This window comes from Malaclemys terrapin, chromosome 10, assembly GCF_027887155.1.
Source record: "Malaclemys terrapin pileata isolate rMalTer1 chromosome 10, rMalTer1.hap1, whole genome shotgun sequence".
Lineage (NCBI taxonomy): Eukaryota > Metazoa > Chordata > Testudines > Emydidae > Malaclemys > Malaclemys terrapin.
In genome coordinates, this window is record NC_071514.1 from 26,826,160 (window position 1) to 26,839,461 (window position 13,302).

The window sequence follows — 13,302 nt, forward strand, 5'->3', positions numbered from 1 at the left end:
GACCTTATTTTGATTTTACGGCTGAATGTGTAGTCAGCCACAAGCCTTTTTCAGGGATTAAATGGGACTTAAGTGGTTCATGTGCCCTCTGCACAGGAATTTGCCTGTTATACATATATATTAACAAATACATAATCAAAGGTGCTGCATACACAATTGATAAAATATCTTGCTATTTCCATGAGGGTTTAATACTGGTAGGATGTTAAACTAGGTATGGTAGGAAGAGGATTAAGGGTGGGATTCCACTCCAAGAGATCTGCCATTTACTTCCAACTGGAATAGGAAAGAAGACAGATATTCCATAACAGAAGGGGAATTTTTTTAGGAAGTGTTAATAGAGTCGCCTTAGTGTAGGCCTGATTTCATTTAATGTTGTTAAATCTGGAAGAGATAAATAGCACTTTAGTTACATACAGGTAGTCCAGTATTGGGAACTGTGGAAAACAACAGTGGAGACAGAAAAAAAAACAAAGAGTTACAGCTAGGGAGGCAAGCAATATGACAGAAGAACGACAACATGGGAATCTTCCCAGAAAATTACCAGTTAATATGTCCAAGGAAAAATCTCCTGGATCAGGGAGATATTTGGAAACTTCCATTCTCTTTAGGAATGAGAAGACAGTCTCACTAAGTCACCTTGCTGTTCCAAAATCTCCAAGGGAAAAATAATAGTGCCATGCAAGCCAAATGTATATGCAACCAAGACACGAGTATCCCTGTCTTCTCATACCACGCTCATCAGTGTGGTACATGACTATCTCTATCGTTTTCATTCTAAAAATTCACTAATGTTTCCTTACTTATATATCTGAGCAAAGTTTACAAGGAATAATATGATACTTACATTTCTCTCCCATTGCCAGACATTTTGAACCCTCCAAAAGGACTCTGGGCATTTAAGGCATTGTAACAATTTATCCTGTCAAAAGAAAAGGAGCTAAATCTGGGTGCATTGTCAGTTATGCATTTGGGAATCCCGTTGGGAGGACTAAACTCATAGAAGTAAGGACACTAGCCAACTATTTGTAGTAACTAAGTAATTTCAAACATATTAAAAGAAACATAACCAGTTTATCTTTTATGAGCATAATCCTACTCCCAATGCAGACAATGACACAACTCCCATTGTCTTCAAAAGGGAGCAGGGTCAGCTCCTTAGATGCTGAGGGAAAAAGGAAAGTAGCTTGAATTCAGCTTCAGTAACCAACTGTTAATTTGTTAACAAACCTCAATGCCACCTTGTACGCTTTGCTATTAGATTTGAAATTGTCTTTTTCCACCTGATTTCCTCCGGGCTCTTTAGTTTATCCAGTCCTAACATATCAAATTACATGCTGTTGTTAACCCTCAGAAATGGAGCTTGTCAGTCCCTAAGGGATTAGGGACAGTGGGTGCCTGTTGTTTTCCTGATGTATGTACTTTAACATCAGCAACTGCATTATTCTTGGTGCATTCATCAGAAAAATCTAACAGGGTTCCTCCATTCTGAAAACAACACAGGACATTATTTTTATTTTATTAGGATGATGATGCTTATTTCCTATTATTTGTTTTCAGCAGTGCCTACCAGCATGCCAGCGTCTGAGTTTACAATCTAAAGAAGATGGGGGAAGGCACAATATATAAGTAAACTGGGCGGGATGATGACAAAACACTTTACCTCTACAGTTAGTAGATATCTAGACTGGGCCTGGGAAAGAGTGGAAAACGAGGGTGGCACAATGGTGAGTCAAACCCCTTATCTCCAACAGCAGGAATGCATGGTGACTGGTGCCTTACCAGACGGTTCCAGCTTGCATTGCTGATGAGACTGTCAGGGCCTTGTTTATGTCATTTGTAAAGACAGCAGCTACCAGTCCAAAATCTGAATTGTTGGCTCTCTCTATAACTTCATCCATGGTTTTAAATCTCAGTATTTCTTGAACAGGCCCAAAGATCTGCAACAGAGATTAATGGTTAATTTGTAAAACAGCCTTGGGATAAAAATCCCCATTTTTTCCCAGCTGTCTCCCTTTTCCTGTTTTACTCTTTACCAATTCCAACAGGAGTATTTATAAGCGGCACCAGCTCCCTGCAAAACGGTGTGAGCTTTCCCAAAGCAGAGCCCTAGGACGAGCAGCCACTCAATGAATCCCGTCCACTTCCTTTTCTCTTTTCTCAGCACTGGAACTTGGCTAACTAACACCGATTCTTCACCCAAACAGGTGCTGAGAACTTCTCTCCCCCTAAAGGGTATTGAGACGCACACCACTGCCCAGCAAGACCCATATTCCATTTACAACAATAAATTCCGACTCTAAAACTTTTATCTTCTAAAATAAATTAAATCCTGTTTAGACACAAATTTATAATGATTATGCCCCAGAGAGGAAATTTGTGGATACCTCTTCCTTGGCAATCCGCATGTCATCTGTTACATTGGAAAACACCGTAGGTTCAATGAAGAAACCCTTTCTTCCTAGTCCTTTACCTCCACATTCGAGTTTTGCACCTTCTGTAATGCCACTTTGGATAAGTTCCAGGATCTTGTTATACTGTTTCTTATCGATCTTAAAGGTTGAAGAAGCTGTGTTAGTTCTACTGCTTGATAGTACTCTTGACTACAAACCAGAATGAGTCTGAGAGCATGCTCACAAATGCTCACTTTGTCTCAAACTTGAGAGGTACTAAATACCTGCAACTCCTGTTGACTTCCCCATCTCAAAGAATAGTGTAACCCACATTAACCCTGTATGGTCTTTGTCCTGCTCTAGTGGCTGGCCCACATAGTGAGACTAATGAGTCTGCTACTGCCTTCCATCTAATGAAGCTGAGCCTTTTGTTCAGTTGGTAGATGGGTCATGCCTTTAGGTCCAGATGTCCTACAAATGACCCAACCAGGGGGGTTTAATTACAATTAGATATTTATAGGTAATTTTTAGTGCAATTTAGCGATTTTTCCAAATCTGCCTAATTTTTGTTCAAAACTCACTCCTTTTTGGAGATCAATAATAACAATTATGGCACTATGAACTTTTTGAAAGATGACAGCGTAGAGCAGAGACTTCTGGGAATCTGCCTCTCCATTGCATGTGCTCATTGCACAGCTTGGAGGTGCACAGTGTAGATTTAAGGACAAAATCTACCTTTAATTCTATGAAGCAAACTTTGTAGAATTTGCCAGTATGCTCAGATAATATAATGCAAATGTGACTCTCCATGAAGGGGGAGAGACCCACTTCTGCACTGCAGCAGATAAGGTTGGCCCCTTTGGAACTATACTTTTAAAAATATTTGTTATTTCAATCCCTGTGTACCACAACAAGTCATGCATTCATTGGCCACAAAACATGCTGTGGTTTGAATGAGAACCACAGTGCTAAACAGGCACCACCATACTCTCTATGCAGTGCCCCGTGTCATGAAGAGCTGACGCATTATTCTTTACCTGGGGACCTTGTTCTGTAGTTGGGTCAAAAGGACTCCCCACTACTCTCCTCTTGGCACGTTCGACACTTCTTCTAACAAACTCCTCGTAGATCGACTCTTCCACGTAAATCCGCGAGCCTGCAGTGCAACATTGTCCTTGATTGAAGAAGACCCCCTGGTGAGCTTGTTCCACAGCATAGTCCACTACAAAACCAAGACAGCCACACACTGCTGTGAGAAGTAATTCACACACTGCTATTGTAGCCAGCATCAGACATATTATTTAGTGTTGAGTTTTTATAACTTCATAGCAGAATTACAGGATTTGGTTAAAAAAATAATTAAAAACACATTACTGTGGTATGGTCCTATACATGAGGATTCATTTTATTTTATGTAACAATCTCTGTGAAAACATGGTACACAATATGTGTTTTAAGTTTAAGAGATCAAATGCTGTAGACTATTAGGGCATGATTTTTCTCTCATTTACATGAGGTTTGACATTACTGAAATGTTGGTGACTTCCGTGGAGTTACTCCTGTACACCAGTGGGAGGAAAATCAGGTACATAGGAACAAAAATTCTACCCTTGGTTATTTGGGTGCAACAGATGCCTAGAACAGAATTTGGCCCTCATGGTATTTCATGTGCCTTTATAAAGATTAAAAATACCACTTTATTAAGCAGTAATGTCCAACAGGGTAGCCATTACCCCACTGTCAGTTGCAGCACTTTGGAGTTTGGTGTAGAATATGATCAATTTGGGGATTTAAAAAAAACAACAACAATGCTTTATTTTCAGAAAACCCTGTCTAAGAAACATGTCAAATGTGTTTCCTTTTCACCATCATCTTGAAAAAGTAATTCAGACTGTTTCCTGAAACTCATTCAAAATCTCCCAAGAAGAATCCACAAAGATTGAGAACAATAGCATTTAGAACTGGTTAACTGATTTCCTTTTTCTTTTCTTAACATAGTTTTGCACTCCGAAGGGCTGTAACCATCCACTTGTGGCTTTTCAAAGAACCGTATAGTTTCTATGGCTTTGCCACACTATCAGCAAACTTTCACACACGTTGTTCTGTAAACAGATTAAACAGTTCCTTTGTAACAGCCAGCAAAATCTCTTCAATGTTTAACTAGTGTCTTAGAATCTCAGGTTGGGTGCTAGTAGTATATTTGCAAGGAGACCAAAACCTATTATTGATCCTCTGTTTTGTATGATATACTGTGAACACAACTGTACTTTATATTTAAATTTCTCTGTAGATCAAGCAGAATATAGGGGAAAGAAGGGAAAGAAGCTCTTGAAACATTTATGGCATATGGGATCTGTAATAAGTGCTTGGAAGGAGAACAAGTTGTCGCCTGTCAATTGTCCGTGAAAACAGTAGCTTTGAGCAAGAACTGGACAACTGTTGAATTGTGTTAATTGTAGAGATGGATTAATTAATATTTTGGCTGCTTGTTTCAGGTTACCTAAAATCACAAAGCTTTAGGCAGAGCAATTTGTCCCAATCCAGGAGAATTCTGTCAAGTTTTCTCTACATGCCTAGTGGCATCTGCTTCAATTTAAGCTGTGATTTCAGCCACGTTAGTTAAACTGGTTGTAAAAAGCATGTGGACAATTTCAGTTTGAATCACTTATTTCAATTTAGCTTTTTTTAAGAAATAGCTTTAAACTAATTAATTAGGAATAGCTTTAAATAATTCAAAATAAACCTCTCAAACCAAAATAAGGGTGTCCGTAAATGGGTTTGCATTGGTTGAGTTAAATCAGTGAAAGTCTGTGCATAGCAAGACTTGAGGCCTTGTCTGCATTGGAACTTTTTTGGGGTATAATCTAAGGTGTGAATTAAAACAGTTATAGTTACATGGTAAACCCTCTGTGTGGATGCCCTTATGCCACTGTAGTTTATGTCACTTGGGAAGGTGTTTAACATGATAAAAGCCATTCTTCTACCTGAATAAGTATGTCCACACAGGATTTATATCAGGATAACTGTAGTTGTATAAGTACTGTATATCAGTAGAGTTGGTAACTTTTCCCCATACCAACCAGCTCTCTGTAGTTGAGAGTTCTTCAACTTTATCCTAATCTTGCAGAGCCTATCTGAAAGCTTTGAAAGTGGACATAGGGTTGTATCCTTCTGTTGATCGGCATGTGGCACAGCTTTCTCTTGTTTAGTTAAAAAACCTAAATTTCTAGCCCCTATGGTTGCAAAGGCTTTGTCTACACTACGCACCTTTTAGCGACACAGCTGTGCCGCTATAACTGTGCTGCTAAAAGACGTGCAGTGTAGCTGCTGTTTGTCAGCGGGAGAGAGCTCTCCCGCCCACAAAAAACTTCCACTCCCAAAGAGTGGTGGGGTAGCTTTGTCGGCAGCAGAGCGCTCCTGCAGATAAAGCGCTGTTCGCACTGGTGCTTTTCATCGACAGAACTTTGGTCTTTCAGGGCATGTGTGTGTATTTTTGCCAGTGTAGACAAAGCCAAAGAAAGCTTTTCAAAAGTGCAATGAGTGCAGTGTGTCTGAACAGCAGCCTGAAACAATAGCTCAAAGCAAGGTGTGAACTGACCCATTCATTGTAATAAGTTGTTAACTTCAAAACCTCCTGCTGAACAATTTAAATGTCAACATTTTAACTACCTAATTGCTGATCGTTTTAGCAGAAATTTCCAGCTAATGTGCTTATCTCACAATCTTAAAATGCTGCCCGCAACTTCTAAGGTGTCAAAACTCCTAAATATCTGGCCTGGTATGTGTGCCCCAGAATGGGCAAGGGGGGCTGGATCACATGATGATTGCCCGTTCTGTTCATTTCCTCTGGGGCACCTGGCATTGGCCACTGTCGGAAGACAGGATACTGGGCTGGATGGACATTTGCTCTGACCCAGTATGACTGTTCTTATGTTCTAACTCCCAGCTGCACACACCTTACCTAGCTGCCAAACCTCCAGCTACCCTCTGAGGCTCTGACAAAGGCAGTTATGTTTTGTCAATGCACAATTCTGCAGCACATTGCAAATTAAGACGTTCAAGAGGAGTGTAAAATATACAATCAAATCGCATAGCAAAAGGAATACTGCACGGATTGTATTATCATTGTCAGATTTAAGGAGAATGCGTAAGTGCTGACTTACAATCAGCATCTGCAAAAATGATGTTGGGGCTCTTCCCTCCCAGCTCCAGAGTTACTCTCTTCAAATTACTCCTTCCAGCTGCTTCTTGAATCAGCTTCCCAACCTGAAAGGAAATGGAGAAACATTTTACACACAATGCAGTCATACAGTTAACTGCACTAGCAAGCTCTGGATATTAGTGGGACACAGCTATTAAATAATCCAGCAGGTTCTTCAAATCCACAGAATCACGTAAGAAAGAGACAACTTTCCAGGCCTTTCCCAGAACTGGAGGGTGGCCAAGGCATGGGACAAACCTGTCAATAGGCACGCCCCTTCAATAGCTGTGCTGAAATGGGTTTGGGTTCTTGTCACAGGGTAGCTAGTCCCTAGGGATAGACTAAGCCTAGTGCCTCTGGACCAGAGCAGGTGAGTCCAAGCCGATTAAAGAGGGCTGGGCTACAGGTGGGCCCATAAAGGGCTTCTAGTGGGCAGTTTGGATGGTGGCAGAGATGGGCCAGGGCAAAGAAGTTACGTGAAGTAGAGCTAACTTGGGTGCTGAGTCCCTAGAGCAAGGGGCCAGGTGGCTTGGGGCTGCTGCTCCAGGAAGGGAGCAGAGCTGACTGAAACTGGGAAACTGCCAGGAGCACCAGAGCCCCCTCAGGGTAGGGGGGTGGGGGGCAGCCCTGAAGTCTAAGGCTAAGGAGTGACTTAAAAGACTGTTTTTGTGTTCATCTGCTGGCTTCTCTTAAGAAAATAAACCTCCTTGCAAGAGACCGGGCATGGCAGCATACATTTTGGAGCTGGGGAAAAGCCTGGCTTAGTGATCATTTTCTTCTGTCTTTTTATTGCCAGGATCAATAGGAGAATTAAGCTGAAATCTGTGTAACTGGAATGACTTCTTACACAAACCAGTTTTTTTAATTATATATGGAGTAAGTGCAAAGGGTTTTCCATACCATTAACAAGAGGTTTAGGCTGACCGCTTTCTGTTGATACTGAAACAAAGTCACTTGTACTAGCGCAGAATGCATTGAGTTCTTCTTTAGTAATAAGCACCATCATGCTTCTTTTATACAGTACAGCTATTAGTAATACGATCGCTTTAATTGTTTTGTAATTTATTGCAATCCACTCTGAACACTGACATTTTCCAGATTGTTAGCCAAATAAGTTCTGAGGAATGTGTATATATATATATATACACTCTCTCAAACATTCAATTTTTTAGTCCCCAAAGAATTAAACTAATTTGAAGAGTGAAATTATAAACCAGAATATATCACCTCATCTTAAAATTAGCTGCATTATAAATCGGATTAGCAGCATACAGTAGTTACAGAAGGATTGCACAGGCAAAATACAGTGCACACATACCAGGCCAGATACTAAGCTGCACCACAGCTAGAACATGTAGTAAGGGTGGGAGTCAAAGGTGGTTTTGAGATCCCTTTGGTCCTTCTCAATAGTAGGGGTCATTGGAGGCAAATGCAGCCCCTGGTGTAGTTTGGAGCAGCCCTAAGAAATGATTCTGCAGGTGAGGATCAATAAAGTGCAGCACCAGTCTGGCCACCCCCACCTTCTGCTAGCCATACCTATGACATGCCACCTATGCCAATGTCAGAAGGGTCGCGTAGCATGGAGCTGGAGCTCGTAACACCTGCTCTATGTTCCCTGGAGATTCCCCTGTGCTGGGGAAATCCCCAATAACTAGTTTAACCAGATTTCTGCGTGGTTTCCACTGTTCAAACTGTATTATTATGCCCATGTTGTAGGTTTGGGAAACAGTCACGAGGAGATTAAGGCCCTGATATAGTAAAACATGAGTACAGTGTTCAGTGCTCTGCTGAAAAGGGATGGACTTAAGCATGTTCTTAAGTGCTTTGTTGAATTAGGGCCTAAGACTCAGATCCTCAAAGGTATTTAGGCAACTAAGGAGTCAGATGCCTAAAAGCCTATGAGAATTACATGCCCAAGGTCACGCCGCAAGTCAGTAGCTGGCTGACACACATGTACACATGCAGTTTGATTCCCAATCCTTCTCTCCAGCCATTAGAAATCAGTCTTGCCTTGTGCAAAAATCCCATCAGCAGCTGAACTTTCATCTACACTTTGACTGTGCTGCAGGACCTAGCTGTTGATATTTCTCAATGTTAAACTTCTATACACAGGGCCAGGTGCTTGTGACTGCCAGCATTAAGGGGTTAATGGGAGAGAAGCTGACCTACAGAATTAAAGTCAGTCTGCTAGAGAAAGTTAAGCCAGCACTGGAGTAATCATAAAGCAAATGAAATAGAACCCAGGGCCCCCACCAGAAAAAACAAAGAAAAAAGCCCACAGGATAATTAGGGAATTGTCAACCATTCCATGTAACTCAATGATTAACTGTGTATCTGGCAATACCACTATCAAGTTTGACTGTGGATTTTTTTAAAATAAATTAACTTCAGTATCTTTTCTTTACCTCTATAATGATGAAATGGAGTGCTGACATTATCATGAAATTCCTTACATATCCCCTTAATTGGAGCTGATTTTACCACTATGTTTGACTGACAGCAGGCCACACTGAATATGTTTAACATGTCACTTAGAAATTCCAACATCTCCCAAACAGTTATGAAATGTACGTTTGAAAATCAGCTAGAGCCTGGCCATTATAATCGGTGCTAGCCAATGGCACTCTACAGCCTTATGTCTTCAGCCTCCCTCTTTAGAAGACCAATAATTAACTAGATCCACCCGAAAATCACAATACAAACAAAAAGCAGAACATGCCACCCCCCGGTTCCACTTTAATGTCACAATATTTGTGACCTAGTTAACAAAAAAGATTAAAACACCTGGCAAAACAAGAGGTTGCCAAAGGGCCAGATTTACACCGTACACACCCCTAGGCACAGCATCTTCAGCACCCCAATGTTTGCTGTAAAAAAATAAAACTTTTAACCCTCTTTTAACTTTAAGGAACCCTGAGAATGCCAGCGCCTCTAGGCACGTGCCTATTGTGCCTAATTGGAAATCCGGCCCTGGTTGCCAAATGTTATAGGTCCAAAGGGGCTGGAGACCATGGTCCTAATTTGGAAATGTGTTATCTTTAATATACAGAGGTTGCCAACGTTCCAAGTGTAAGCTTAACAGAGAGTCTCACTTCAGCCTTAACACTGGGAATAAATTCACGCTTATGGGTGGTAGGGCACAAAGCCGCTTACTATGGGGCCTGCTGCTAGTAAGCACTGGCATTTTGTTCAGCCAGTACGGTGCTCTGTGCACTCATGGCATGAGGGGAGCCTTAAGGAGGGTACTGAGGCTGTGATTATTTATTGAGAAAAGGAGCCTTTTTCATTTCTCTCTTCATCCACAGTGAGAGTTACCAAGGGATAAGTGATAGCGTTCCAGTCCCTGTAGTCTTTTACTTCATGCTCCCTGTGGTGTCTCTTAGCTATATCTGTGAACTTCCAACAGGCAATGCAGCGTAGCGAGGGAACTTTGGAAACGAGGACTCCCCCACAGATAATGGAGCTGAGCTGATTAATCAGCAGGAATGTTGGCACAGAAAACCTCGACTCCCCATCCTTGTTTTGAATAGGCTGCAAGATAGATATCAGGAGTATCCCTGGATAAGTTGTGAAGTACCATAACCCTGTAAACTGCATGGAGGGTGTGGGTAGATGTAATTTGGCTCATCTCAAAGAAAATCTGTTATGCGGGGTGACGGGGAGGGGGATGGTGGCGGGGGGGAGGGAAATGGGACACCCAGCTGTACAGGACACCTCTGTTCAAAACAGCTACTTGAACTGCAGTCCCTAAAAGTGTTAAATTATTAAACTGATTGCTGTTTTCTTTGTATTAATTAAATAATTGACAGAAGCACTCAATAGTTGGCTTTGTTTTTTGTTTTTGAATGATCAATCTTTCTCATTGGAAGAGATTCATCTAGTCACATATTAAATAGGAGTGTGCAAACCAGTTTGGGATGAGTCCCAAAACTTTACCCAAATTCTTTTCGAGGGTTGGGTTTTGGGTAAGCTATTGCACCCATTAACTTTTATTTTCATGTGCCTCTGTGCTTTCTGATTCCAGACAGAAGTGGAAGTTCCAAAATCATACACAAAAAGCTGTAATTTCTAGTCTTACTAAAAGCCCTGGAACTCTCAAAGCCTCTTCCCCCCATCACAAAAACCGAAACAAAGCCCTAGTCCTGTGAGGTTTCCACTCCAGTCCTGAATAGTGCATTTGAATGTTCAGGTGCTTCCCTGACCTGAACCTCCCGATGTTTTGAGGCTGTTTAGTGGTTTAAGAATCAAGTAAGCACTACCTATAATCCTTGGATTCACACAGCAGGGTTAGTTTAGCCCTTTAAACTTCTGAGGTCAAAGAATTCAGTGGGATTTTTGGCAAAACCTTGAAAGCTGAGATGTTGCTTATTTTGTGTGAATTTTGATTCCAGATTGTCTCCAGATCACTCAGTCTAACATTGTTTGACCACATGCGGTACTCTGCTTCTAAAGTGACCTTGAGGACTGTTCCCAGACCAGCAAAGATTAGTGAACTTCACAATCCTGAAGTGGACAAGAGCAGCTTTTGGTATGTATCCTTATTTCACATCTGGAAGAAGGACAACTTCCTAGCTCTCTACCAAATGCAATAAGGAAAGAAAAAAGAATGGTTTTATTTTGGGTATCCTAGTCATTCAGGAAGCACAAGTTGCCCAGCAGAATGAGTGACAAAAATTATCAAGAGGGCTTAAGCTAAATGATGAATGAGTTATAATGTATCCTTCCCAAAGCCTCCTTTATTGGACATTTCAGTTGTCTGACTAACTGACAGACTTTTGGAAATGGAACACATAGCCTTTAAGAATTGTATTGTTAGTGGAAGAAAAACCAGGACATAATCCTTCAAGAAGATCCAAAAACAAGGAAAGATTTTATGATACAAGAGAGCTGACACAACTCATTACTCATGCAGTAGGTAGACATGCTGTCTATATCATGCAACATGACATTCATCTCACTTAGGAAATGAAAGGAGAATCCTGCTGAGTAAATTAGAATCAATGGTAATACAGCTGTTAGCTACAAACATTTGTTTGGCATGAATCAATCTTGACTCTCCTGTAGCTTGCTTTGATGGTCTCTCTAGTATCTTGTTGACTAATGATGAGATCATGGTTTGTTAATCTAACTGCATAAAGAAAACACTCTGCCAAGCAAAATGCAGAACGCTTTGTTGGGTTTTATTGAAGTTGTTTATGGACCTTGTGTTTACATAGGCATCCAAACCCATTTATTGAATATTTATTTGGCTTATGCACATAACTGCATGAACATAGAACTGAATCACATCTTTAATCTGAGTTACCCTGTCTGCTTTTTAATGGGGTTTAGCTTGAACAACATGGAAACCAGCCACCTAAAATACATTTCTTGTTGGCCAGTGCTTCAAATGTTTAGCATGCTATCTGTGATTCCTATCATCTTGAGAGCATGTAAAAACTGGATGGAGTTGCAAACCAGTTCAGATTTGGAGGCAACACATTTGTTTTTGAACAGAAGTTATTGATACACATTAAACATTTGCTGAGAAAACTGCTGGGTAATATGTAGCAACATGCAAATTTATATTAAAGCTTTCCCGTTGTCAATACATTTCTAATCTATATTGTATTGTTTTCATCCTTCTATTGACTATATACTTACCAACTACAGTACTATATGTTTTGCTTGATTCATTAGATATTATTATTAGTCCTATATGTCCATACAAGAACTCATGCTTTATATACACATAGACATTGGATTAGTAGTGTTAGTATCTTATGATAATACTATTACTAGTTTAGTAAATGTAACAGAGGGCCTGATTCTCAACCTGGCCTCAACTCCCTCCATTTTTGAACATACAGTGTATTGTGGTTGTAAATATGAAGTTAATGTTTTAGTGCATTCAATAACACAGGCATTTTTGGTGGCTGCAGAATTTGGCTGGCAGCTACAATAACGGCTTTTCTGCCTTTCTGAGCCCTTTCCCCCTCACTATTTAGAGAACCTGTCTTTAAAGAATCAAAAGATCTTAGGAAGAGGAAGAACTACCGCTCCACATTTGAGATATGTGCAAATTACTGCCCCCTCACAAGAATTTGTGGTGTTGTAAACAATGGCTGCAGCAGTTCATTTTACTATAGGGAAAGAGAAGAGAATTGTGTGATAACGGCTCAGTTAATACATGACCTCATTCCATATGGTGAAAAAAATGTTAAAGGTGCTTTTGGAGCAATCTTCAGTTCTCACTTCTGTCCACCATTAATATTGCATTTCTAGTGTTGACAACCTACAGAAACCTGTAAAGTGATCAAAAATGAAGATATCTCCTGCCCTAAAGAACTAGCAGTCTAAAGGCAAGTACAGGGACACACTGGGAAATCCAGAGCTTGGGATAACTTAGCTTTTTAAAAGATCATTTGATTGTTTGTAACTTTAACATAATCACTCCTTGTGGGCCTCCTGGGAGAACTGTATTTTTAAAAGGGATGTAAATGTGGAGAAGGTAGTGAGATGGTGAGGAAATCAGACAGAGGGTGGCATAGGAAAAATGGAGATGGTTATGGGAAACAAACAGGGCAACTGGGGTGAAATCCTGGACTAACTGAAGTCAATGGCAAAGCTCCCACTGGCTTCAACAGGGCAAGAATTTCACCCTGGACTGGCACCAATGGTCGGGCAGAGAGGGTGAGGGAAATATGACAGGAAACCAAACCCATGAGG

The 13,302-nt window shown here is 40.7% G+C and overlaps 1 protein-coding gene across 2 annotated transcripts in view; it reads right to left on the reverse strand.

The window, feature by feature from the left end:
- The window catches only part of ALDH1A2 (aldehyde dehydrogenase 1 family member A2), a 73,996-nt gene that overhangs the window by 6,297 nt on the left and 54,397 nt on the right, over nt 1-13,302 (reverse strand). For both annotated transcript variants that reach the window (XM_054043073.1, XM_054043071.1), the window contains exons 8-12: nt 6,557-6,659; nt 3,431-3,615; nt 2,388-2,552; nt 1,783-1,940; nt 848-922 (exon numbers count right to left, since the gene is read on the reverse strand). In XM_054043073.1, coding sequence (XP_053899048.1) covers nt 848-922; nt 1,783-1,940; nt 2,388-2,552; nt 3,431-3,615; nt 6,557-6,659 — 686 coding nt within the window. The remainder of the gene's footprint in view (nt 1-847; nt 923-1,782; nt 1,941-2,387; nt 2,553-3,430; nt 3,616-6,556; nt 6,660-13,302) is intronic.